At 58.5% G+C, this 24,728-nt stretch overlaps 2 protein-coding genes across 3 annotated transcripts; one reads left to right on the top strand and one right to left on the bottom strand.

Annotated features, from left to right (window-relative positions):
- Window positions 1-1,683: 1,683 nt before the first annotated feature.
- On the bottom strand, window positions 1,684-8,752 carry SNCG (synuclein gamma). The gene is made up of 6 exons (XM_012788034.3): window positions 8,597-8,752; window positions 6,167-6,349; window positions 5,340-5,381; window positions 4,896-5,023; window positions 2,248-2,319; window positions 1,684-1,968 (listed from the first exon to the last, which is right to left on the bottom strand). The coding sequence occupies exons 1-6, from the start codon at window positions 8,640-8,642 to the stop codon at window positions 1,948-1,950; spliced, it is 492 nt and encodes a 163-aa protein (XP_012643488.2). The 5' UTR covers window positions 8,643-8,752; the 3' UTR covers window positions 1,684-1,947.
- Window positions 7,340-23,959, top strand: MMRN2 (multimerin 2). Of its 2 annotated transcripts, XM_012788030.3 has the most exons (7): window positions 7,341-7,600; window positions 16,144-16,272; window positions 16,350-16,456; window positions 16,547-16,627; window positions 17,348-17,524; window positions 17,691-19,505; window positions 22,747-23,959. In XM_012788030.3, the coding sequence occupies exons 1-7, from the start codon at window positions 7,437-7,439 to the stop codon at window positions 23,127-23,129; spliced, it is 2,856 nt and encodes a 951-aa protein (XP_012643484.2). In that variant the 5' UTR covers window positions 7,341-7,436; the 3' UTR covers window positions 23,130-23,959. The 2 variants fall into 2 exon arrangements, with proteins under 2 accessions (XP_075866312.1, XP_012643484.2); XM_076010197.1 differs by lacking the exon at window positions 16,547-16,627 and having other exon boundaries at window positions 7,340-7,600.
- The last annotated feature ends 769 nt before the right edge of the window (window positions 23,960-24,728 follow it).

Genomic DNA, 24,728 nt, shown 5'->3' with positions numbered 1-24,728 from the left:
GAGTGTGTGTGAGTGTGTGTGTGAGTGTGTGTGAGTGTGTGTGTGAGTGTGTGTGAGTGTGTGTGAATGTGTGTGTGAGTGTGTGTGAGTGTGTGTGTGTGTGAGTGTGAGTGTGTGTGTGAGTGTGTGTGTGTGTGAGTGTGTGTGTGTGTGAGTGTGTGTGTGAGTGTGTGTGTGAGTGTGGGGGGGCGCAGCAGGGACCCTTCTAGTCTCCTTCAGCAGAGGCAGAGGGAGCCTGTGGAAGGCTGTCCCCAGCGGCCGGGTGCAGGTGCCCTCTCCCCCACCCTCAGTCACCTGAGCTGGCCTTGCTCCTCCTTGCTTTCTCTCACAGCCCAAAGAACTTTCGGGCACACCCAGGGCCGGGCGGCCTGCTGCCGGGGCATGCACAGGCTGCTTATGTGCACGTGTCTGGGCCGGGGAGCAGGAACACCCCTGACTGCCCTGAGCTGCCTCCAGACCCATCTTCACTCCTGCCCCGGCAGGGTTTGTGGGGCAGGGGACCAGCAGCCCCCTGCTCCTTTCTGCCTCCTCAGTGGATGCCCTGGGCAGCCGACCGGGGGACAGCCCAGCTCAGTGAGCTTGATGGGGCTGCGCCTTGACCCCAGCTCCCCACTGCAGAGGCTGGCTGGGGAGGCAGTGCAGATGGGCCGTGTCTGGAGTCACATGTGTGCTCTGGTCCGGACACCCGGCACTGGAGGCCTGGGGCAGGTCACTCCGATGCTCTGAGCCCAAACTGGCTGGTGTCAAAGGGGAAGGTGGGGTCCCCAGGGAAGCCGGGTCTCTGCTCAGCCAACTCTGAACAAGACTGCAGGGCACGACGCAAACAGCCCTGCAAGTAGGACGTTGACCAGCCCAGTCCTTGGGTTGTTTGGGCACTTTGGGTATGAAGGACATGCCACAAGCACCCTGGAGCTTGTGCTGTCCCAGTGGCTGGAGGTCGACCGGGTGGCTCTGGAGCAAAGTCTCCTGGGCTTGTGCCCAGTGCCCTGCTTCTCAGCAGAAGTGGGATCATACGAATGCTACCTGATAGGTTTGTTCTGAAGATTAAATAAGGTAAAGTGCTCAGAACGCTGCGGTTTCTAAGGACACCCCACAGGCTGTGCAGGAAGGGAAACTCCAGCTCCAACTCCAGAAGGGAGCTTGAGGCTGAGTGGGACCAGGCAGGAGGTGCCCTGGGGTCACCTGTGTCTCTGCTGGGAAGGGTGCTCTTCATCTCACTGTGGTGTAGACTTCACCATCTTTCAAAGTTCCTGTCTGCTCCTGGGAGGGAGTTAGGCGACCCTGTTCCCTGCAGGACACTGGAGCCGTGGACGCACGCTGTGGGAAGGCGCAGGAGCCGGTCCTCACTGCCGACAGCGGGCTCCCGGGAGAAGAGCGGGCAGATGGGCGCCCCAAGGGTGAGCTAAGGCAGCTCCTGCAGACAGACAGGACGCTGTGTCCTGCCAGTAGTCAGGGACAGGGGCGGGGCCCAGCGAAGGCAGGGCCACCTACTCCATGTTGGAGGCGATGGGTGAGTTGGGGCGGGAGTGTTCCTGATGGCAGTGCCAGCTCCCATAGGTTCCAGAAGTGCCCAGTGTGTCCCTGGAGGGTACCCGGTCCCATCAACAGGCTGAACCAGTTCCAGTTCTTCGGAGGGCCCAAGGGGCCTCTCCATGAACTATGCAGAGAGCAAGCATGGCCAGCGGTAGGGCTCAAGTTTTATTTGGAGTCACACACACACAAAATAAATAAATTCACAGCAGCATCTGTGGGGCCGGAAGAACGAGAGGGCAGGAAGGGCCGAGAGAGGGCGGTGCGGCGGCTCGGCAGCCTGGGCGGACAGGCGAGGCGCAGGGAGTGTGGGCAGCTGCAGGTCACACGCCAGGGCCGGCACTCCGTGTGCCGGGGGTGGGGGGGGGGTCCAGAGCAGAGGAGTGTCCTCGGTCCTCAGAGCTAGCTCGCAGCCCTCTAGTCTCCCCCACTCTTGGCCTGGAAGAGAGAATGACACTCACACACAGCTCCAGACCCCTGACCCTTACTGGCCACCCTGAGTGTCCCGGGGAAGGTTGTCACCTGTGCCCCCTGCCTGAGGGGTCATTCATGGAGGGATCTCACACTCAGGTCCAGGATTGTCCCTGCCCACGGTCCCTGTGGGGGCCGCAGGAGGTCAGGGGGCCCCACAGACCCTGAGAGGGCAGCGGCGAGTCTGTGGGGGATGGGGACCCTGCCCAGGAGCCCGCTGTGGTGTACCCCAGACCCACGTCCTACCTCCTCTGCCACTTCCTCTTCCTCTCTGTCTGCCTCGTCCTCCTGTGGGGGGGCAGGTTGCTTCAAGTCATCCTGTAGGGGAGCAAAGGGGACATGAGGCCATGTGGAGAACACAGGGACCTGCAGCTGCCCTGCCACCAGGGCTCATCCACCCTGGCCTCAAAGGTGCGCAGTGGGGCTGGAGGGGCGGGAGTGCGGGAGGGGTGTGGCCGGACTGCAGCTGGGGCTCTGTCTGACACCCCAAGGCCTTCTGGCATCCCCCCCAAGCTGATCCCTATCTCCGGGCCGCCCCTGGTTGGGCTTCCTTGGCGACAAGCCAGGCGGGGTGGGCTGAGGTGGGGGTGCGGGCAGCGGCCCCTGAAGCCCCAGGCCTGACCCTACGCACATGAACACACACTTGCTCTGCTGAGCCCCGAACCAGCCCTAGGGCAATGGGTGTGTCCTCCGTGCTCACACAGGGACCCTGAGGCCAGTGGAGCTAGGCATCCAGCCCAAGGCCTCAGAGCTCAAAGGAGCGGGGCTCGTTGGCCTCAGCTCAGGCTTGCTCAGGCCGCTCAGATCCCCAGTAGCATGGGTCCCTCTGCCTGCCTCCTGGATGGGCTCCGGGTGCAGGCTGGTCAGGGCTGGCAAGGGTCACACAGTCCTCCTCCACTTTCCATTTCTTCTGTCCCCCTACACTCCAGGCCAGCCAGACACTTGCCCGAGTGGTCATGACAGCTGGTGATCAGCCTGGACACTGGTCTCCGCACCTACCTCTGGAGGTCCTGCCCCCTCTGTGCTGCCACAGGACTGTCCTGCCCCTTGTTGGAGTGGGGCATGGACGGGCAGAACTGCAGGGCTGGCCAGGCTCTCTAGGGGAAGGGCAGGTGGTCACCTGCCTAGTCCTGCTGCCCAAGGGTGGTGATGACACCAATGGAATGCACAGTCGGCTGCATCCTTCTACGGTCCCCTGGGGGTGAGTCATGCCTGGGTTTGGGGTGTCACCAGGAAATGAGTCTCCCGTGGGGCAGCTGGCGGGGCTCACCAGCCTTCCTCCAGGCTCTTCGAGGAGGGCCCGGACATCCCCACCCCAGGGCCTCTTGCTGGCGGTGGGCAGGGAGGGGTCTCCCAGGGCATGTCATGGGTTCTGCCCAAGCACTGATGATGACACAGTCACCTTCATTTGTTGGGTTCTCACCAAGAACCAGGCAGACCTGTTCACGGGGTCCCATCCCTGCCTCATCACACAGCCCAGTGAGACACTTTTGCCCTTGTTTTACAGATCAGGTAGAGGAGACCCAGAGAGGTTACTTGGCTTCCCAAGGTCACACAGCTAGGAAGGGGCAGAGTGGGGACTAGGACAGGGAGCAGCTGCAGGCTTCTAGGATGTAGAGACCCTATGCTAGCCCAGGAAACAGACACTTGGGTGCTACCCCAGAGCCAGGGGCAGGGTGGCCTCTACTCTTCCACCCACCCACTCTCAGGTTCTCAGTGCTGGGAGCCTCGGACTCCACTGCCCAGGGGCCTGGGCCTGTAGCAGGTTGGGGAGCTGGAAACAGCACCTGTCACCCCACCCCCATCCCACTTTCCCCACCCCAGGTTGGAATCTCAGTCCCCCACCCCACCACCACCTGCACTGCTAGAGTCTCTCAGGCCCAGGCCCCAGTGGGGAATCCAAGCTCACGTGGACTAGCCATGGGACCCGGGGCACATTACTTAATCTCTCTGGGCCTTAGCTTCCACACCCTGTCTCATGGGATTTTGTGCCGACTAAATGAGCTAATAACCGTAAAATGCTTAAAGCGGAGCCTGCCCTGTGATAGGTGCTGGAACAGCTCACCTGGCCAACACCCACCCCGGGGGGCGTGCCACTGCTCCTCCACTCTCTGCTGCCGGGGGAAGCATGCACGCGCACAAAGCACCCGTACACACACACACACACACACACACAATGCACCCATACACACACACACACACAATGTACCTGTACACACAATGCACCCATACACACACACACACACACACACAATGCACCCATACACACACACACACAATGTACCTGTACACACAATGCACCCGTACACACACACACAATGCACCCATACACACACACACAATGCACCCATACACACACACACACACACACACAGACACACAGCACGTGCACACGCCCACTCACACACAAAGGAGGCCGCAGAGGGTGGGGTCAGGCCGCACTGCCTTCCCACCACCAGGGGGCGCCGCTTCCCTGCTGCTCCCGGGAGCCAGGCCAGGGGAGGGAAGCTGGACCTGGGGGCAGGTGGTGACTTGGCAGCTCTGACCTCCTGTCCACTGCCCGGGAGGCTGCCTGTCACCGCATGAGGCCCTGTTTTCACTTACAAAATGTGGTATCTCCTAAATGCTGGGAGCCATACAGAGGGTGTGGGGTTGAGCCTCGCTTTCCTTGTGTGTGAAACGGGCCGCGACCGGCCTCACAGTGGAGGCAGCGTGGGAGTCCAGCTGCAAATGGGCGTGAACCACCGAGTGCAGACCCCTCCGGCCCGCACGCAGCGGGTGTTGACACGGAAGCTTCCGTCTATTTCCCTGTGTGTCCCAGGCAGGGTACAAAGCCTCCTCCCCGCCAGCCTCCCGGGCCGAGGACGGACGGCTGGTCGAGGGCTGGGGCTCACCTTGCGCACCACCCCAGAAGTGACCGCGATGTTCTCCGCCTCCTCCACCGTCTTGGCGGCCACGGTGTTGACGCTGGTGACCACAGCCTCGCTCACGGCGTTGGCCTGCTCCTTGGTCTTCTCAGCCACTGTGGGGGACTCTGGCTGGTCTCGGCCCTGACCCCTCCCCGGCGGGCTGGCCCCTGCAGGTCAGGCCGCACAGCCCCTTCCCAGGCACTCAGAGCCCTGGCTCTTCTGGGTCCCTCGGCTGCCCCTTTCTGACTCCAGGGCAGGCTGGTGGGGGGAAGGGCAGGCCCACCCCAGACTAGCCTGGGGGTCTGGGTCCATGGAGGGCTTGGGAGTCCAGCTGGGGGGAGGGGGGACCCTGGGCTTGGGCCCTCAGTACTAGGGCACAGAAGTCCCCGGGGACCCAGCCCCCACGTTCCCCGAGCCGGGGCTTCTCACCTGAGGTCACGCTGTTCACGACACCCTCCTTGGTCTTGGCTCCTGGGGAGGAAGTGGAGGCATCAGCCCGGGCCCCCCTCTGGTACTGGTGTCAGGGCAAACACACCACAGAGCAGCTGACAGCTGGCCTGGTGTGGGGTCAGTAGGGGGTGAGGAAGGTGTCTGGCGGCAGCAGCCCCTTCAAAGGGCCACTTCCTGCTGTGTCTGGAGGAAGTGGATGGATGGGAAGGGGACAAGACAGGGTGGGGGACAAGAGAGACCAGGCCTGAGGGGGACACTGGTTGGACTCAGGGTCTAGACCCTGTCGGGGTGTGGCCTGGGCCTCGGAAGCAGCAGCAGGACAGGGTGGCCAAGCGCTGAGTCATCAGCCTCCCCTTTCTCCTCTCTGGAGGGAGCCACAGGGCCATGGGGCGGGGCGGACACTGAGCCAGGTCTCCTCTCTCCAGCCCAGCCCAGCCTGTCCCTCTGGGCAGTGTGGGGACTGTGGCCTGGCTGCTGGCTGTAGCAGCTCCGTGTGGCGAGGGCGAGAGCCCACCTGAGCACCAGGGTGCTTCGGGGCTCCTGCCCCAGGGAGCCCAGTGTGTCTGGCCATGCCTTTGTGTGTGCACGGACAGGTGGCCAGCCGTGTCTGCCATCTGAGTGTCCCTCTTGCTGTTCTGTCCCAGCCACTGTGGATGCTCCAGGACTTAGAGACCTTGCCTTGACAGCCAGGGCCTCACCCCCTCCCAAAATGCCTCCCCGGGGTTGGGAGCAAGGTCAGGCCAAGGTAATTGGGCACCCCACCCTCAGGCCACCATGCAGCCACGCCCTGCTGCGACCCCACTCACCCACATACATGACCCCCTCCTTGGTCTTCTCGGCTGCCTCTGTCACCCCCTGCTTGGTCTTCTCCACGGCACCCACCACACCCTCCTTGGCGATGGAGAAGCCCTTTTTGAAGACATCCATGGTGGTGGCAGGGCTGGGCTCGGCTGCTGCGGGCAGGACGGGAGCCGGACTCTCCCTGTGAGCTGCGGGCGGGAGCAGGCGCGAGTGCTGCTGCAGTGGCTGTCCCCGCCGCTGCCTCCTATTGACGCGATGAAATATTGATGCGGAGGCCAGCTGGAGCCCAGCCAGCCCGGGGTGCGGGGAGGGAGGGAGGAGGGAGGCCTGCCCACACCTTCTCCCAGGGTGGGGCAGCAGGAGACCCTGCTGGCTCAGCCCTGCCCTCCTGCCCCAGCCCTCCAGGAAGGGGCGCAGGGGGTGGACACCTCTTAACCCCTCCTGCCCCTCATTCATTCGCTGCCCTGCCCACCCACAGCGTGGGCCCTGGCTGGGTGCTCTCGGGTGGGGGCCGCTGTGTCTGCACTATACCTGGAGAGACAGGCACAGAGGGGGGGACCTTGGCTGGTGGCCCCACGTCCCAGGTGGGGCAGGGGTCAGGCCATGCAGGCTGTCAGATGAGAGAGGCCAACCTCCCAGACCGGTCTGGGCTGACCAGCTACCCACCAGCATCCTGGACACCCCTGGCCAGGCTCTGCAGAACCAGCTGGAGGAGCTGGGAGGGGCACATGAAGGGCTTCCCCATGCCCTGGCCCCTGGCTGCATGCTGTGTGACCCCAGAATAGCTTCTTTCCTTCTCTGAGCCTCCACCCACCAGCTGGCTCCCACAGCCCAGCCGAGAAAGATGCTGATGAGGCACGACGTGCCCCCCACTTCCTGGCCAGCAGTGTGGATGGGCAGCAGGTCCCCCAGACCAACCGACCGCTTCCTGCAGCCCCACCTTGAGGCTTATGCGCTCCTCCTGGCTCCCAGGGAGCAGGTTCCCATGGGCCCCGCTTGGTGGGGCCACCCCTTGTGTCTCCACAGCGCCAGTGCCCCTGAACCAAGTCCTCTTGGGGTACAGGGAACGGCCTGTGTGGTTGGTGGCTCCTGTGGGGAGCAGGCCAGGGGGGGCGGGGGCCGGATGAGACCCACCGGGTGGGCCGGCCCAGGCCACTTCCTCTCTTTGTTGTCCCTGTGTTTTTTTTTCCTTCTGAGATTTAACTTGAAACCAACGTCACTGGCAGTTTCTGGAGTCACTTGCTGAGCCAAGCCTAAGCCTGTCCCACCACCAAGATGATCCTGATGCTGCTGCTTGGCCTTGGGGGGCCCCTAGCCTGGGAGCTGCTGGGGGCCTGGGCTCAGGCCCCTGGTACTGGGTTCTCTGACCCACACAGCTCCAGGCTGCCTGGGGTCTGGAGCACAGAGGCCGAGGACACCAGCAGGGACCCTGTTGGACGGTAAGAGGGCCTGGGTCTTGGCAGAGGTCACGGTGCAGGTCCTGAGTCCCAGCCCAGCCAGAGCAGGGCCCCTCTTCCCCATCTGTGAAATGGGCTGATATCGGCTCTGTGCTGGGCCGGCTGTGAAGCTTAACTAGGCTCTCTTTCCAGGGGCCGCCGCCAGGCAGCCTGGACTGGAAGCTCCAGGGTCCGCTTAAGAATGACAGGGATTCCCTGTCTGCACCACGGCAGGGAACGGGCCTTGGACAGTGAGGGAGCAGCTCCTGCCGTCAATCACTCAGCATGGGGCGCTGAGGGAGAGTGGTCCTGGACAGTTCCAGCTGGCCCAGCCATGGCTTCTGTTCTTCGAAAGAAATCAATTCTGAAAGCTGAGCCCCAGCAAGGCTGGCCCGGCCTAGCCATAGAGGACAGACGCTCCTGGGGACGGGATTTGATCTGAGTCCCCGGGGCCCACCCCGATTGCCCAGCGTGAGCAGGGGGACCCTGCTCTCCAGAGCACAGAGGGGCAGGGGCATGTGGGGAGCTCTGCCTCGGTGCCCGGGGAGGGGAGGGGAGGGGTGGTCTTGCGACTTGGGCCCCCGACACCGTCTTCCGACACCGTCTTCCAACGTTCTCCTTGTCCAGGGTCCGGGCCGCTCCTGCTGACAAGGCGGTGGGCCTGCAGGGCCCCGGGTCTGCGGTAGCCCCAGAGCCTCATCGCCACCCAGCAGAGCAGCAGGTGCCATTTACTAGAGGTCTCTGGGCACCTCGCCAAGTGTTATCTCAGTTGACCCCCTCAGAGCCTGAGGCTCAGAGAGGCTGAGCAGCTTGACAAGGCCACACAGCGAGGGGGAGCGAGCAGCGTCTGAGTGTGGCTCCAGAGCTCATGCTGGAGCCTGAGAGCGCAGTGCTCAGAGGCAGCCCACCCCAGGTGCCTACCCACCGCGGCGGCCCCACCTCCCTGACGCACCAGGTTGGTTGAGTACATGGTGGACCGGGAGGGTGAGGAGGGCTCACCCGCATTCGCCCGGCGTCTCCCATCTGGATGCATGGCAGTCACCATCACACTGGCTCACAGAACGGATCTGCCTGGGACGGTCTCAGGCAGCTTCACACGTCCAGGTGAAGGCTGCTGGGCGCGCTCCCAGCAGCAGCCTTGCCTGGAGAGGCCGCTGAGAGTTCGGCGCCCATCGGCCCTTCGAGAGCCGGCTGGCCGTGGAGAAACCCCTCCTGCCGGCTCCTAGGTCTTCTCAGGGCTGGGAGCCTGGGTGATTCTTGGGGATGGGGTGAATCCAGTCACCCAGCTCTGATTTCAGGACCAAACACCGAGTCTTCCCTCCCCAAAGCCACCAGCTCCATGCCTGGGGCTCTGGGCCACCTTCCGCCAGGGAGGACAGTGGTCGGGAAGGAGGCCGAGCTGCTTGGTTGTGGGGAGGGACTTGGATCCCTCGGCCTCAGGGGGCAGGCTGGGCCCCTCAGCCGTTCCCTGGGGGTCTCAGTGTGGGAAGGTGTGTGCACCTGCCTGCTGGGGTCTCCTTCCCACCGCCCTAGAAGCTGCGGTCCCCACGGGCCAGGCCCACGTCGTCCAGGCATCCGGAGGGCTGGTGAGAAAGGAAGGAAACACCTCGGCTTCCTGCACTAACTGCTTCCCAAGTTCCGGTGATGGGAGGCGGAAGTGCGCTCCAGTCCCCTCCTGGAAACCCGCACTCCAGCAGCAGGGCTGGCGACTCCCAGTGACTGCGTGCGCGTGCCTGCAGCCTGCATTTGCGCTCAGGCCAGTTTCCAGAGCCCAGGGCCACGGCTGGCCCTGGACGCAGCCCCTGTCAGAGCCTTACACGACGGTGGAGGAGGGGCGTGGCTTACTGCTTCCCAGGTGCCTGGGGAGCCCACGGGCCCCAGCGCAGGCCGGTGGGGTGTGTGCTGGGAGTCCGAGAGGAGCAGGCCCCTCCCGCGCTCCCAGGCGTGGTGGGGTGTTCAGACTGTGGGCTCCTCAGACCCAGGACTTGCTGCCCCAGAGGGACTGTGTCTGCAACAGGGACCTACTGAGGCCCAGGCAAGGTGTCCCATCTGCTACGTTGCTGTGACAGCTCAGGGGGTGGGGACACTACCCAGGGCCACAGAGCCGGAGCTCCCCAGGCTCCTCTGTCCTGTCCCCTAAGAGGGCGGCAGTGCACAGGGTGCTGCTCCCCGCAGCCTGGCCGCCCGGCCTCTCCAGGCCCTCACACAAGGAGCACCTGGGATTTGAGGAGCCCAGCCTATGGCTGAGGTCACACAGGAGCAGGGCGGAGCCCAGGCCAAGGTCTCTGGGCCACACTGCACCTCCTCCTGCACCCACTCCTGCTCTGGGGCACAGGGCCTCGGCCATGGGCAGGGAGGAGCCCTCAGGCCCACACTCAGGGAACCGGCTCTGGGCTGGCCACTGAGGGGGCCTCAGGCTTCTCTGCCAAGGCCCTTTTCTGGCTCAAGGACAAAGCCCTGCGAGCTTCTCCCCTGGGACGGTTTCCTTAATGGCTGGATTCAGGGCCTCAGAAAACTGGCTGCTGAGAGTGCGGCCTCCCCTCCCAGGACCACGTGGGCCCAGCGGGAGGGGGGTTTACTGGCGGTAAGAGGCTCTCCGGGCCATTTACATAATGGCTTGGGCAGCCACATCCATTTTGCGGAAGGCTGGGCTGACAGCCCTTCCCTGCAGGACGCTCCCTCTGTCTCCCCCGCCCTGTGCTTTTAACTGCTTCTCCATGTTTTCAGAACTGGGGGAAGGGCCTGTTCAAGGTCACCCTGGGTTCAGAGAGCAGAAGGGCTGACAGCCAGGCCTCCCAGCTCCCAGTTAGAAGGTCCAAAGGGGCCAGCAGACTGTCCCATCTGGGGCGGGCCAAGGGCAGGCCCAAGCCAGGTGGGAGAGCCCCTTCCTACCCAGCCGCACCACACCAAACTCTGGGCTGGCCCTCCCCCTCCACAGATCACTGGGAGATGGGGGCACCAGCGGGGCTCCCCAAGGGAGGGTACAAAGGGAGCAGGCCTGGGACAGAGGGGCGGTGAGAACAATGGGCACTTCAGCAAGTTGGGCCGGGGGCACGGGCGCCAAGGGCCAGCATGAAGCTGCCAAGGGTAGGAGGAAACCAAAGCAAAGGTCAGGAATGTTCCCAGGGCTTCTGGCCCAGCAGCCTGCATGGTGCCAAGGGAGGGACTGCCCAGGGAGGAGAGCCCGGGCAAGAATAGTGGCTGCTTGAGCCCAAGATTCTGGAGGCCAGAAGAGAAAGTTCCTGGGCAGGAAGGGTGGGCGGCATAGTTTTCAGTTCCAGGAGCTGGAGGTGGAAAGTCCCGGTCACTCCTGGCAGGCTGGACCAGGCCAGGAGGGCTGGGGCCACAGGCCTTCCAGGCCCTCTGCAGCAGGTCAGAGGGCGTGTGAGAAGTGGAACTTTGGAGACAGTGTTTCTTAAACCTTGGCACTAATGACATTCTGGACCGGCTAATTCCTCGTGGGGCTGCAGGGGCTGTCCTGTGTATTGTAGGGTGTTTGGCAGCATCTTTGGCCCCCACCCACTAGACGCCAGTCATGGGTAGCACCCGCCACCCAGCCGTGACAATACACCTGGGGATAGTCCCCACTGCCCCGTTCAGAACCACTGAGAGGTGGTTTAGAGAGGTGCTTTCCCTGGGGCTCAGCCCAAGTTCCAGGAATTTCTAGGGGGCCCAGAGCAGGTGTCTGTGCAGGCAGGCCTCTCACCCGGATTCCAGAGCTCCTGTGTTGAGCGAGTAGTCCTTCCTTTCTTCCGTCCTCATCTTGATGTGGGCCCTTCTGCCCACTTACTAATCCCTTGGAGATGCACAGGCCCCTTCCTGGTCCCTGTCCCGCTGATTGGTTTGCCAAACCCTGTGCCAGTGCCCATGGTTTTCATTACTTGGCTTTAGAGCTGGTCTTGACAGTTAGAAGAGAAACTCCATACTCCTAGTATAGTTGTCTTCCAAAATGTCCTTTTTTTTTTTTTTTTTTTTTTGAGACAGAGTCTCACTTGGTTGCCCCAGCTAGAGTGCCGTGGTGTCAGCCCAGCTCACTGCAACCTCAGACTCCTGGGCTCAAGTGATCCTCCTGCCTCAGCCTCCCAAGTAGCTGGGACTACAGGCATGCGCCACCATGCCCGGCTAATTTTTTCTATTTTTGGTAGACACGGGGTCTCACTCTTGCTCAGACTGGTCTCGAACTCCTGAGCTCAAATGATCCCCCCACCTCGGCCTCCCAGAGTGCCAGGATTACAGGGGTGAGCCACTACACCCAGTCCAAAATGTTCTTGTTATTCATCTGCATTTTCTATTCCACATGGAAATAATTTTATTTATTTTTTTAAGTTTTATTTTTATTAGTTATGCATATTTATAGGCAGGAGTCAGAAAACTTTGAACACCCCTTTTTGTTAATAAAGCTTTATTGGAACACAGCCAGGCTCATTCATTTACATATTGTCAGTGACTGTTCTCCTGCTACAATGGCAGACTTGAGCAGATGTGATAGAGTCTATGTGGCCTAAAACAGCCTAAAATCAGGGCCAGCGTCAGGGGCATGTGACCTTGCAGGTGCACACAAGGCCCTGAACTCCGAAGGGCCCCACCCTTGGTGTCACCATCCTGAAACTCTTTGTACTACTTGAACAAGAGGCTCCACATTTTCATTGTGCGCTGGGCCTTGCAGATTATGTAGCTGATCTTGTGTGAAATGTTTACTGCCTGTCCCTTTAGAGAAAAAGTCTGCTGACTCTCTGGGTTAGAGGGAACTGCTTCTACAGTTGTGTTAAGACAGGTAGAAGCCCAGCCTCCTCTGATCCCCAAAGGCAATGACTTTTAATTTTTTAGGTAATTCTTTTGCATTTACCTCTGTGTCTCTAAATAACATGCTTATATTGCTGCTGCTTGGGAGCTAGTGTTATCTGTGACTCAGCTCTCCTTCCTACCCATGCCACAACCCCAGAGTGCATTCGTGTGCACACATCCATGCACATACTACTCCTTAGGGTTGAACCTTGAAATACACTATGAATCTTTTTCTCTTCCCTGCGCACTTTTGGTCTTCCCTGGAGCAAAAAACTGTCTTGCTCTTTTGTTTAGTTTTCTGCCTCTTTGTCAACTCAATTCCAAACTCTCTGCCAGCTGCCCACATCTGCTCTCGACATCTCATTCACGTCAGGTGTTTGACCAGCTGCGTCTTCTTGGAGACGCTGCTCCCAGAGCCTCCCAGTGTGCTCCAGTCCCACCACTGCCCTCTGTCCCCACAGCCCACTGTTGTCCTGGGCGCTCCCTTGCCCTGGTTCGGGATTGGAACCTGTTTCTTGATACCAGGCTTTCTGTTTCTTGGTTTTCTCTCTTGTTTTGGTGAAGCGCTTCCCATGGCACAGCAGTTCCGTCCTGGGCTGCACCTTAGCATGACTCAGAGAGTTCTAAAATGCTGGTGCTCAGGTCCCAACCTCAGGGAGTCTGTGATGGGGCCCAGAGACTTTTTTTTTTTTTGACAGTCTCACTCTGTAACCCTGGGTAGAGTGCAGTGGTGTCATCATAGCTCATTGCAACCTCAAACTCCTAGGCTCCAGTGATCCTCCTGCCTCAGCCTCCCAAGTAGCTGAGACTACAGGTGCGTGCCACAATGCCTGGCTAGTTTTTCTGTTTTTAGTAGAAACAGGGTCTCGATTTTGCTCAGGCTGGCCTCAAACTCCCAAGCAGTCCTCCGTCCTTGGCCCCCAGGGTACTAGGACTACAGGCGTGAGCCACCTCGCCTGGCCTGGTTTTTTATTTTTCTTATCTTTTCTCTCCTATTTTTCATCTCTTTGTTCTTTTTTTAGGGAATTTTCTTGAACTTTACCCTCAAACATTTCTATTAAATTTCCTTTTCATTTTTACTCTTATGTTTTTAATTTCCAAGGCTTCTTTTTTGTTCTCAGAATCTTCACTCCTCCTATCTCCTTTTTTTTTTTTCATTGCTTCCTGTTCTTGTTTTTTGGGTGCAGTAACTTCTCGTATCAATCTGGAAATATTAGTGGAAGTTTTTGGGAAGTTCACTTCTCCTTGCACTGTCTTGGTTTTCTCCAAGTTGACTTTTTCGCTTTTGCTCATTTTGACCTCCTCTTTGTAACGGATGTTTCTGGGGGTGATCCTTGGATGTCTGCTCTCATAAGAGGAGGGAGACGAGCAGCTGACTTGAAGCTGGGGTGTATGGATGTGGCTTTCTGGCCCATGTTGCAGGAGGATGCTCCGGCTGGGCTACTTCACTGGGGAAGCCTGATGTCAGCATCTCTGGGTCGTTTCCTCTGGGGCTGGGCCATTTTCCTGAGGAGAGTTTCTAATCTGCAGCGGAGGGTGACAGCTGCCACCAGGCTTCTGGGAGCCAAGTGCTGGGGGACCCTCAGCACTCAAAATGGACAGGGCCGGCCGGGCGTGGTGGCTCATGCCTGTAATCCTAGCTCTCTGGGAGGCCGAGGCAGGCGGATTGCTCAAGGTCAGGAGTTCGAAACCAGCCTGAGCAAGAGCAAGGCCTCGTCTCTACTATAAATAGAAAGAAATTAATTGGCCAACTAATATATATAGAAAAAATTAGCTGGGCATGGTGGTGCATGCCTGTAGTCCCAGCTACTCGGGAGGCTGAGGCAGGAGGATTGCTTGAGCCCAGGAGTTTGAGGTTGCTGTGAGCTAGGCTGACGCCATGGCACTGACTCCAGCCTGGGCAACAAAGCAAGACTCTGTCTCAAAAAAAAAAAAAAAAAAAAATGGACAGGGCTACTCGGTCCCCTCAGTCCGCCCCTGCCTCTCCCAGAAATATCTCTGTGTGACAGTGCCTGATGGCCCCAGGACAAAGACTGGCTCCGGAGAATAAAATCCCAGCACTGACAGCCACTCCGTCACCAAGGCCCCTCCCTCTAACACCTCACAGTACTGCCACCCCTCCCGCATCCACCATCCTCCAGGCCAAGCTGCCCTCAAGTCCGCGCTGGGCCCCTGGTATAACTGCCTACACCTTTCCCCTGGGTCCTTTCTGCAACCAGGAACCAGGGTGGCTCTTTCATGTCACTTTCCTGCTGAAACCACTCTGTGACTTCCCATGCCCTCAGGACAGTCCAGCTCTTTCTTCCTCAATGTCTGGTCTCTCCTGAGGTCCCCAGCCGCCCTCTGCACCCCCATCCCCCTCACAGCTGTTGCTGCCTCGTTTGACTCTCTCCCTTTAAGACACGGTCCAGTGATCTCCTCCTGAAAGTCTCTGCAGATCCCGGCGCCCATCGTCCCTGAAGGGAAGGTCTGCACCCCCATACCTGGCGCCTGGCCCCCAGGAGGTGCTGAGCTGAACGGGCCATTACTGCTTGCAACTCTGGAGAGTTTTGCCCTGGGAGCTGACTGCCGGGAGAAGGGACCTCTGACCCTCCCACTGACCCCATGGAGCCAGCCACCCGGTCAATGAGCTGGGGCTCTGCCAGCATGAGTGTCCCCCCACAGCACATGCTGGGGAAGGGCAGAGGTGGAGAGGCTACCTCTCAAGGGTCAGGATGCTGAGTGAGACCCCCCAGCCCCCTGCAGGACCTGGTGCAGTGGCCTGTCCAAGAAAGGAGACTGTTCTGCCAGCTGCTTTCCTTCCCTACAACAGCTGTTGAAAGCCCATTTCTTTTTTTCTTGTTGTTTTTTTGTTTGTTTGTTTTGTTTTTTGAGACAGAATCTCGCTTTGTTGCCCAGGCTAGAGTAAGTGCCGTGGCGTCAGCCTAGCTCACAGCAACCTCAATCTCCTGGGCTCAAACGATCCTATTGCCTCAGCCTCCCGAGTAGCTGGGACTACAGGCATGCGCCACCATGCCCGGCTAATTTTTTGTATATATGTATTAGTTGGCCAATTAGTTTCTTTCTATTTATAGCAGAGACAGGGTCTCGCTCTTGCTCAGGCTGGTTTTGAACTCCTGACCTCGAGCAATCTGCCCGCCTCAGCCTCCCAGAGTGCTAGGATTACAGGCTTGAGCCACGGCGCCCGGGTGAAAGCCCATTTCTATAATCATCCTAATGGGCACGGCCAGGTAGCTGGTGGCCTTGCTGTGGCGTCTGGCGAGGAAAGACGTGAGCAGCGACTGGGCAGGCTGCGGGAATGGGGCCGCACAGCCGCGCTCGCGGAGCACTTGTCAGGAGCCAGGCACCTGGCCTCTTCCGCCCCTTAGGGGAGGCACTGCGATCTCCAAGCGCAGATGGGGGACTGAAACTCCCTAACTGCCTCACTCAAGTTCACATAGGCAGAAAGAGTGATGGATTCGAATCCAGGACCCTACAGCCCCAGCTCCACCCAGCTGCCTCCTGGCACCAGGAGAAACAGTGACAGCCCTTCTGGCTCTGCAAGTAACTTTGCTGTGTGATTTTGGGGGCTCCTCAGCCTCTCTGTGCTGATCTGGGGAGGCTTCAGGAAGGCGGTGGAGCAGGCGCCTTCTGCAGCCCAGGGATGAATGATGCAGAGCGCTCCCTGCTCAGGCTAATGGAGCCCGGATTCCAGCACTCGGTGGGGAGGCAGGGTGGACTCGGTGTGGCTCAGCAGCCCTCTCCTCTGGCTCGTTTTCCAGTAACTGGTGCCCCTACCAGAAGTCCAAGCTGGTCACCTTGGTAGCTGCTTGCAAAACGGAGAAATTCCTCGTCCACTCTCAGCAGCCGTGTCCACAGGGGGCTCCAGACTGCCAGAGAGTCAAAGTCATGTGAGTGGGGGAGGGCAGGCCACTCGCCCAGGCCTCACGGGCCACCTTGGAGTCACTGAGCCACCCTCCTCCCCCAGGTACCGTGTGGCCCACAAGCCGGTGTACCAGGTCAAGCAGAAGGTGCTCACCTCCGTGGCCTGGAGGTGCTGCCCAGGCTTTGGGGGGCCCGACTGCCAGCACCAAGGTAGGGCTCCCTGCAGCACCACCCCCTCAACCTCTGGTTAAACAGCTCCTCTGACCCCTTGGGGTCAACATCCCACACTTTTTTCTGCAGATTCCACGGCAACTCCAGAGCCTGAAGATGCAGGTGCTGACCGCTGGGAGCCTGGGGACGGGCCAGTCAGTGTGGCACCTGGTGTGTTGCTTTTCTGGGAGTGGCGGGCGGGCAGCCTGCAGAGCCATGTGTCCTGCTCTTTCCCCTGACAAGGCAGTGCCATTGCAGGAAAACCTTGCCCCAGAGTCAGCAGGGGCTCCTCTGACGCCCTGAGCCACCTTCTCCCTTGGGGGCCAGGTTCACTGGGCCATCAGCTGCCTGCCTGCTGGTTGAGCAAACATGCCTTTCCCTTGACCCCATTTTCTGGAAAGAACTGGTTTGTTGGTATTTTCCTGGCCCCTGAACCCATGCTTGGAAGAAGCATTCTCTGCCTCTCCTATCCCCCGACCAGGGCCAAGAAGTCTCGCTGGCCCTGGTCTTGGAGTCAGCACAGGAACCCAGCAAGAGACTCCATTTGCCAGAGGGTCTTTTGAGGCTGGGCCCAAGATTGAGATGGCAGATGGGTTTGTCCTGTGGTGAACCACTGTTGACAAGGGTTGTGGTGAATAATGTGAGGCCACATCCATGTGCTGAGGACAGGAGTGTGCCAGGATTGATTAGTCATGTGTGCCTGGGCGTGGGAGGCAGGGAGGGCTCACTTGCTATGCATTTGCCCTCCTGGTGCTAAAGGCTGCAAAGGTCTTGCTCAGAGGACATCAGCATGTACCTCCCCTGCTCTCAGCCCCCAAATCTCCTTCTCTGAACCTCATGATCTGCCCAGGTCTGAGGAGTTAGCTCTTGACACTTGTGATGTGTATTCAGGCCACCCTGTTGCTGAGATCAAGGAGCTCGAGGTGCAACAGGAACTGCAGGAACGCCGGCTGGGAGAGCTCCAGAATGACATTCAGGAGGCGGCCGACGGCCTGCCAGGCCTGTGGAAGGCCCTGGCTAGTAACCTCACAGCCCCAACAACAGGGGCCAATGGAACACAGCAGCTGGGTGAGTGGCAGGCTCTAGAGGCAGAGGCACAGCCACAGGGAGAGGGCGGGGCTGGGAGAGGTGGGAAGGCTCAGACCTCAGAGCCTAGACCAGACTGCGCTAGTCCCAGCCTGGGGAGGGGCATCTGCTTCTGCAGGGCTTTTGTAAAAATGTGTGTCTGTTGCAGAGTTCTCTGGTAACTCCTTGGAGCAACTGCTGCTGCCCCACTTGGACACCTTCCTGAAAGTGCATTTCAGTCCCATCTGGCGGGGCTTCAACGAAAGCCTGCATGGCCTCTTCCAGGCCATAAGAAACCTGTCTCTTGATGTAGAGGCCAACCGCCAGGCCATCAAGAGGTTCCAGGACAGTGCCGTGGCCCGGGCTGACTTCCAGGAGCTTGGTGCCAAATTTGAAGCCAAGGTCCAGGAGAACACCCAGAGTGTGGGCCAGCTGCGGCAGGACGTGGAGGACCGCCTGCACACGCAGCTCCTCTCCCTGCACCACGCCCTCTCTGAGGTCCAGGCCGATGTGGACACCAAGTTGAAGCGGCTGCACAAGGCCCAGGAGGCCCCAGGGACCAATGGCAGCCTGGTGGTGGCAGCTGCCGGGGCTGGAGCAAGGCCAGAGCCTGAGAGCCTGCAGGCCAGGCTGGGCCAGCTGCAGAGGAACCTCTCCGCGCTGCACGTGGCCATGGGCCACAGGGAAAAGGAGCTGCAGAACACCCTCAAGGACATGAGGACCACCCTGACCCAGCACTCGGATGAGATTAAGGAGCTGTACTCCGAATCGGACGAGACCTTTGATCAGATCAGCAAGGTGGAGCGGCAGGTGGAGGAGCTGCAGGTGAACCACACTGCGCTGCGGGAGCTGCGGGTGATCCTGATGGAGAAGTCTCTGATCATGGAGGAGAACAAGGAGGACGTGGAGCGGCAGCTCCTGGAGCTCAACCTCACCCTGCAGCACCTGCAGGGCGGCCACGCCGACCTCATCAAGTATGTCAAGGACTGCAACTGCCAGAAGCTCTATTTTGACCTGGACGTCATCCGGGAGGGCCAGAGGGACGCCACGCGCGCCCTGGAGGAGACCCAGGTGAGCCTGGACGAGCGGCGCCAGCTGGACGGCTCCTCCCTGCAGGCCCTGAGGAGCGCCCTGGACGCCGTGTCGCTGGCCGTGGACGCGCACACAGCGGAGGGCGAGCGGGCGCGGGCCGCCACCGCGCGGCTCCGGAGCCAGCTGCACGCGCTGGACGGCGAGGTGGGCGCGCTGAAGGCGGCCGCGGGCGAGACCCGCCGCGAGGTGCGGCAGCTGCACAGCTCCTTCGCCGCCCTGCTGGAGGACGCACTGCGCCACGAGGCCGTGCTGGCCGCCCTCTTCGGGGAGGAGGTGATGGAGGAGATGTCGGAGGAGGCGCCCGGGCCGCTGCCCCTGCGCTACGAGCAGATCCTCACCGCCCTGCGAGACGCAGCCAGCGGGCTGCAGGAGCAGGCGCTCGGCTGGGACGCGCTGGCCGCGCGGGTGGCCGCCCTGGAGCAGGCCGCGGGCCGACGCGCACAGCCCCCAGGGCTGGCGGAGCGCCTGGAGCCCAGCCACGACGCGGGCGCACAGGAGGCCGGCGCCAGGGCCCTGGCCGGGCTGGCCCAGGAGCTGCAGCGCCTGAGCGCGGACGTGAAGCGCGCCGGGCGGTGCTGTGAGGCCTCCTCGGCCGCCTCCGTCAACAGCTCGCTCGAGGGCCTCCACGGCGCGCTCCGCGCCACCGAGCGCGGCTTGGAGCAGCACCTGCACCTCTTCCACAGCCTCTTTGGGAACCTCGAAGGGCTTGTGGCTGCTAACGTCAGCCTAGACCTGGGGAAGCTGCAGGCCATGCTGAGCAGGAGAGGGAAGAAGCGGCAGAAAGGCCTGGAAGCTCCCCGGAAGAGGGACAAGAAGCAGGTGGTGCCTTTGGCGGACGCACATGTCACAGGGCCCGTGCAAGCTGCCTTGGGCGCGGAGCTCTGGGAGGCAGGTGAGTTTCTGGGCCCAGAGACCACCGGGGGACTCTAGGGGACCAGGATGCAGGAGAACAGCATGGACATGGGTCACCACTGCTCAGGGTCCACCTTCCCCTTGACCCACTTTCTTTTCAATGCTATGGGCCTCTTAGGCTACCTAGAGGATGGAGGGGTGGGAGAAGTCACAAGAACCGCTGGCTGATGCCAGAGCCTGAGGGGGCAGTGTCCTCTCCATGCTGCTGTCCCCAGCTCACACACGCACGCTGGGTCCTGCTGGCCCTGCTGCGGAGGGAGGGCCACCACCCTCCCTTCCATGGCACATGCTCAGAGCCCTCCATCTCTGCCCTTCGCCCCGTGTGTCTCTACCAGCTTGCCACTGGATACAGGGAGTGTGTGGGCAGGGGCTGGCGCCACCTGCCACAGCACCCCACAAGGGCAGCAGCGGTCCCCCTTATCTGCTGTTTTGCTTTCCACAATTTCAGTTTCCAGCATCAACCAGTCTGAAAATAGGCAAGTATAGCACAATAAGAGATTTTGAGAGAGAGACCACATTCACATAACTTTTATTTCAGTATAATTGGTCTATTTTATTATTAGTTATTGCTGTTAATCTCTTTCTGTGCCTAACTTGTAAGTTAAAGCTTATCACAGGTATGCAGAGGAAAAAATGGAGTCCGGAGAGGGTCTGGTGGGATCCGTGGCTTCCGGCATCCACCGGGGTCGTCCCATGGATGGGAGGGGGAAGCTGAGCCCTGAGAGGAGCTCATTCCCTCCCTGTGTGTCCCACAATGCAGCTAACTTGGCTCACCGTCTGCGCCAGGGCGCCTGCAACGCCGCTTCTCGGGCTGCATGGCGGGGAACCATCACACCAGTCAAGGAGGTACTCTTCATCACTGGCTACCTCCTCGCCCCACACTGAGGCTCACACAGGGGAAGTGTCTGCTTCCACCGCGGTGAGCCGCACAGAGGAGCACTGGGCCCAGTGCAGCTGTCTCCAGAGTGCTGGCTCTCCCCCTTGGAAAGGCTCTCAGTGGCTGGTCCCTCCAGGGCCCTGGGCTGTGGGCCTGGGAACCGGCTCCAAGGCTGAAGCCACGTGTGCCAGCCTTCCCACCCCCTCCCTGGATGTGGCCCTGGGAAGGGACCACTAGGCTCTATGAGTCAAGTAACTCTGCCCGAGGCAGGCACAGTCCTCATGCAGATGCAGGGCTAAGCACAAGGCTGTCATCTTGGCTGTCTCTGCCCTGGTGCAGCCTGGCACGTGAGAAGTCCAAGGCCTTGTTGAAGGTCCCTCATGGCCCAGGAGGCAGTGTGGAGCAATGGCAAGAGTCTAGACTCCAGCATCACTTGTCTCAGTGTCTTCCTCTGTAAAATGGGAGAATCACTGCCCACACAAAAATGGTTGATATGAAGGCAGCTACGTTTACCAAACACCTAGCACAAGGCTCAACACATGCAGGAACCCAGTCCATGTTTTCCCATTTCCCCAGCATTTTCAGGGCTGAGGCTGTGTCCACCACCTACCCCCTACCCTAACTCTTCTGTCCTTTTTTCTCTAATGAGTGGCACGAGGCCTCAATATGCTGATGACTTTCAGAATTTGCCCTATGGTTTAGGTATCCGTGTTTACCACTGCAATATTTTATAATTTAAAAAAAAGTTTTCCTTAAAAGAAAGTCCCCTCTGCATAGTACAAAGATACAGTAAATAAAACTGCATCATTTAATAATTATATTGATTAGGGAAAATTACATTTCAAATATGAAGTATTCTCATGTTCTTTCCTTTGGGACTCTTATTTTTTTTCCAATAAAAGATAAATTTGCAAATGCAAAAAAAAAAAAAAAAAAAAAAAAAAAAAAAAAAAGAAAGTCCCCTTATTCGTCTTGCAAGCTGTAGGGCTTGAATTTGTGCCAGGCAGGGACGGCACTCTCCGTTGCACGAGCCTCCACCTGCCGAGGGGCTGCAGCGCGCTCTGGCTGGGATGGAGCCGGGTCCCAGGCCTTCCTGCGGCTGGGCGACAGCCCCACCTGCTGGGCGCTGGGGGAACTGCGGGGGCCGAGCGGGCCTGCGACCTTACACAAACAGGAACGCCATTCTGAACTCACTGGTTCTCAGAAAATCTTTCACTGCTAGAGAAAAGCAAGATCCTGTCATTCACAAGGCTACTGCTGGACTGGGAGCCAGAGCTGGGGCTCTATTTCTGGAACATAAGTGGCCGACTGCTATGCAAACTGCTCCTGCCTTGGTTTCCTCCCCACAGAAACAGGGGTCGTGGGCTCAGCGCCTCAAGGGACATGACCTTGGTGCCACGGCCAGTGTCCCTTCCCGTCCCGTGGCCCTGCCCTCCTTGGGCCGAGGGGCCAGGCAGCGCCCCAAGCTCCTTGCTAGCGGTAAGGTCCCCGCCCCCGCGGCAGGTCCTCTGCCCCATGCCTGCGCATGCGCCGGGCACCTGCGCGGCCGTCTCAGTCTCAGCGTTACTGTCCTCCCAAGGCTGGCTCCTGTGCTCCTGCAGGTGGGAAAAGTGAGAACATCTGAAATCAAGAGACCAAAGATCTGCTTCCAGCTTGGTAATTTACTAGTTGTGTAGTCTGGAGCAACAAGCTTTCTGGGCCTCAGTTTCTCCATCTGTAACCTCAGGACTCTGCAACATTTTGAAAACCACCTTAAGCAGACCAGTTGCAGAGGCTTCCTTTCCCTGGCCCCATCTGCTGGTTCGTCTTTCTCTAAGGTCCTGTGCCCACTATCCAGCAGGAGCCACCCTTCACCGCTCCGCAGTGATCTCCCTATGTCAGCATCCTTATCTTGAGGATGGGTAGTATTTTTTCTTTCTTTCTCTTGGGTATCTCAGGATTCCTAGCAGGTAGCAGTGGTTTGGGAGCAGAGGCCTGGGTGCCTGCCCCAGTCTGCCGTTTGCAAACTGTGTGGCCATGGGCAGCTGGTTAGGCACGCAGCCTCAGTTCCCTCGATCAGGGATATTTTCTCTCAAAAAGGTTGGAAAAGGGATCACACAAGAAAGAGAGTGCTTTGTTAAAATGTACATCAGTTGAGATGGCAGACTTGTATTTTCCCTTCTTTGGATTCATGAAACACTGAGAACTGGCCGTTCGGCTCCTGCTCTAGCAATAACATTACTATTGGGAAATGTGTATTAACATTTCCAGTGCTAATACAGTGAGAAAGACAGGTCTCAGGGTTTAATTTCCCATCCAGGGGAGTGAGGGACGCGTCACTGAGCATTTTCCTTCTGTGTTTCAGGCACCCCTGTGGCCTTCTATGCCGGCTTTTCAGAAGGGACAGCTGCCCTGCAGACAGTGAAGTTCAACACTACATACGTCAACGTTGGCGGCAGCTACTTCTCTGAACACGGCTACTTCCGAGCCCCTGAGCGTGGTGTCTACCTTTTTGCAGTGAGCGTTGAGTTTGGCCCAGGGCCAGGCACCGGGCAGTTGGTGTTTGGAGGTCACCTTCGGACCCCAGTCTGTACCACTGGGCAGAAAGGTGGAAGCACAGCCACCACTTTCGCCATGGCTGAGCTGCAGAAGGGGGAGAGGGTGTGGTTTGAGTTAACCCAGGGATCAGTAACAAAGAGAAGCCTGCCGGGCACTGCATTTGGGGGCTTCCTGCTGTTCAAGACCTGAAGCCTGGGTCCAGCTCTGGCTAGACATCATGGACTCGCCCAGCTCTCCTTGGCCAGGGATGGTCTGGAGATCACCATCCGGTTGGTCTAGCTCTTCCCTGGAAACCTTCTGCAAAGACACTGTGGCGTAGGTGGCCTCCCTCTAGCCACACTGGGTTTGGCTATTTCTCAGTGAGCAGGAGGACTGGAATGCTTCTCTGGCAGGACCTGGGCGTGGCAAGTGTGGACCTGGGCGTGGCGTGCCGCCTCAGACAGCCCGGCATGCACGCCAGCTCTGCTGCGCCCTGAATTCTACAACTGCTTTGGTGTTTTGCTCCTCCTGTGGTTGGAAACTTCCGTACAACACTTTAAATCTTTCTCTTGCTTCCTCTTCTCCCTAATCATATGCTAGAAAAGCCATTCTTTCCCAGAAGGAATGCTTAAAATGGAGGTGACATTTTGGTCTATACTGGAAACTAGTCTCCAGCCACTGCAGGGCAATAGGATTAAACCAATCCCTTTGGTCTCTGTCGGTCAGAATTGGAGACAAAGGACTGGTTGAGGTAACCAAGGGAAAGGAGATTAGTATCTTTTCCATAGTTTCAGTCATTCCTTGTATTTATCTGTAATTTTAATTTCATGTCTTTTTTCCTTGCCTGGCACAGGGGAAAGGGTAAGGCATGCCAAGCATGAACTAAATGTGTATAGCTGTCACTTTTACTTCCCCCAGTATCTTATGACCACCGTCATTTTTGTTAGCATCTCTAACCAGGAAGGGAGCTGAGGGAGGAAGTGATGGAAGAGATCTCTCTCAATAATGATCAACTTTGGAATAAAGCAATGCCCTTCAAACCTCTGCCTCATTTACTTCTGGAGAGCAAAAACATTGGTAAAGTAGAATATGGGACAAAACTGTGTGGGGTAAATGTGACTTTCATTATTCCAGGTCATATATGACTTCAGTTTCAATTAATTCTACATTAAACACTCAAAGGCCTCCCCCTAAGCAATGACACCAATACTGGACTAGACAGTACAGCTTAGGGTCGCAGTTATTCCTACAATATCAACATATGGCTTTCAAAAAATTATAGATCCTTAAGTAAACAGGCTTGAGAAAGCAGTCATGTAGTTGTTGGAAAATAAAGTGTTTTTTTGGGTAGTAGGTATTCAATATTTATTGAATACGCTCTTTGTAAGAAAACCATATTGGACTTGGGAGTGAGTTGGTTGTTGGGGTTAACAAGATTGCCAGCATTTCGCATTGTTTTCTGGGGGTAATTAATTCAAATAATTGTTCCTCAGAGGTTTTGGCTTTTTACCATGAAGCTTTGTGTTGCCAATGTTTTAAGATTGTTAAATGTTAAAATGAACAGTATTACCAGGCCACTCTGCCACTGACAGTTTGACCTTAGAGTAAATCACAACCTCTCTTGAACCTTCTCTGTCATGTGAGGAGGTTAGTCTAACAGCTCTCATGAAGTATTCTCATATTTTATCATCTTGACCATGGGTGTGAATCTAGCTCACCCCAGGGCTGTTCTCAGTTGCCAAGACCAATCCTGACTCGAGACAGAATGGGCTTGGGCCACTCCAGACAACAGATGAACCCCAGTAGCGG

This window comes from Microcebus murinus, chromosome 14, assembly GCF_040939455.1.
Source record: "Microcebus murinus isolate Inina chromosome 14, M.murinus_Inina_mat1.0, whole genome shotgun sequence".
In the NCBI taxonomy this organism is placed as follows: domain Eukaryota; kingdom Metazoa; phylum Chordata; class Mammalia; order Primates; family Cheirogaleidae; genus Microcebus; species Microcebus murinus.
This window is presented reverse-complemented; position numbering and strand designations above follow the sequence as displayed.

Coding starts and splice junctions, on each gene's coding strand:
- MMRN2 (XM_012788030.3), top strand. CDS start 7,437: ATGATCCTGATGCTGCTGCTTGGCCTTGGGGGGCCCCTAGCCTGGGAG. Junction 16,628..17,347: donor GCCAGTCAGTGTGGCACCTG/GTGTGTTGCTTT, acceptor ATGTGTATTCAG/GCCACCCTGTTGCTGAGATC. Junction 19,506..22,746: donor CGCGGAGCTCTGGGAGGCAG/GTGAGTTTCTGG, acceptor TCTGTGTTTCAG/GCACCCCTGTGGCCTTCTAT.
- SNCG (XM_012788034.3), bottom strand. CDS start 8,642: ATGGTGACTGCCATGCATCCAGATGGGAGACGCCGGGCGAATGCGG. Junction 5,024..5,339: donor CGTGAACAGCGTGACCTCAG/GTGAGAAGCCCC, acceptor AGTCCCCCACAG/TGGCTGAGAAGACCAAGGAG. Junction 1,969..2,247: donor AAGAGGAAGTGGCAGAGGAG/GTAGGACGTGGG, acceptor TCTCTCTTCCAG/GCCAAGAGTGGGGGAGACTA.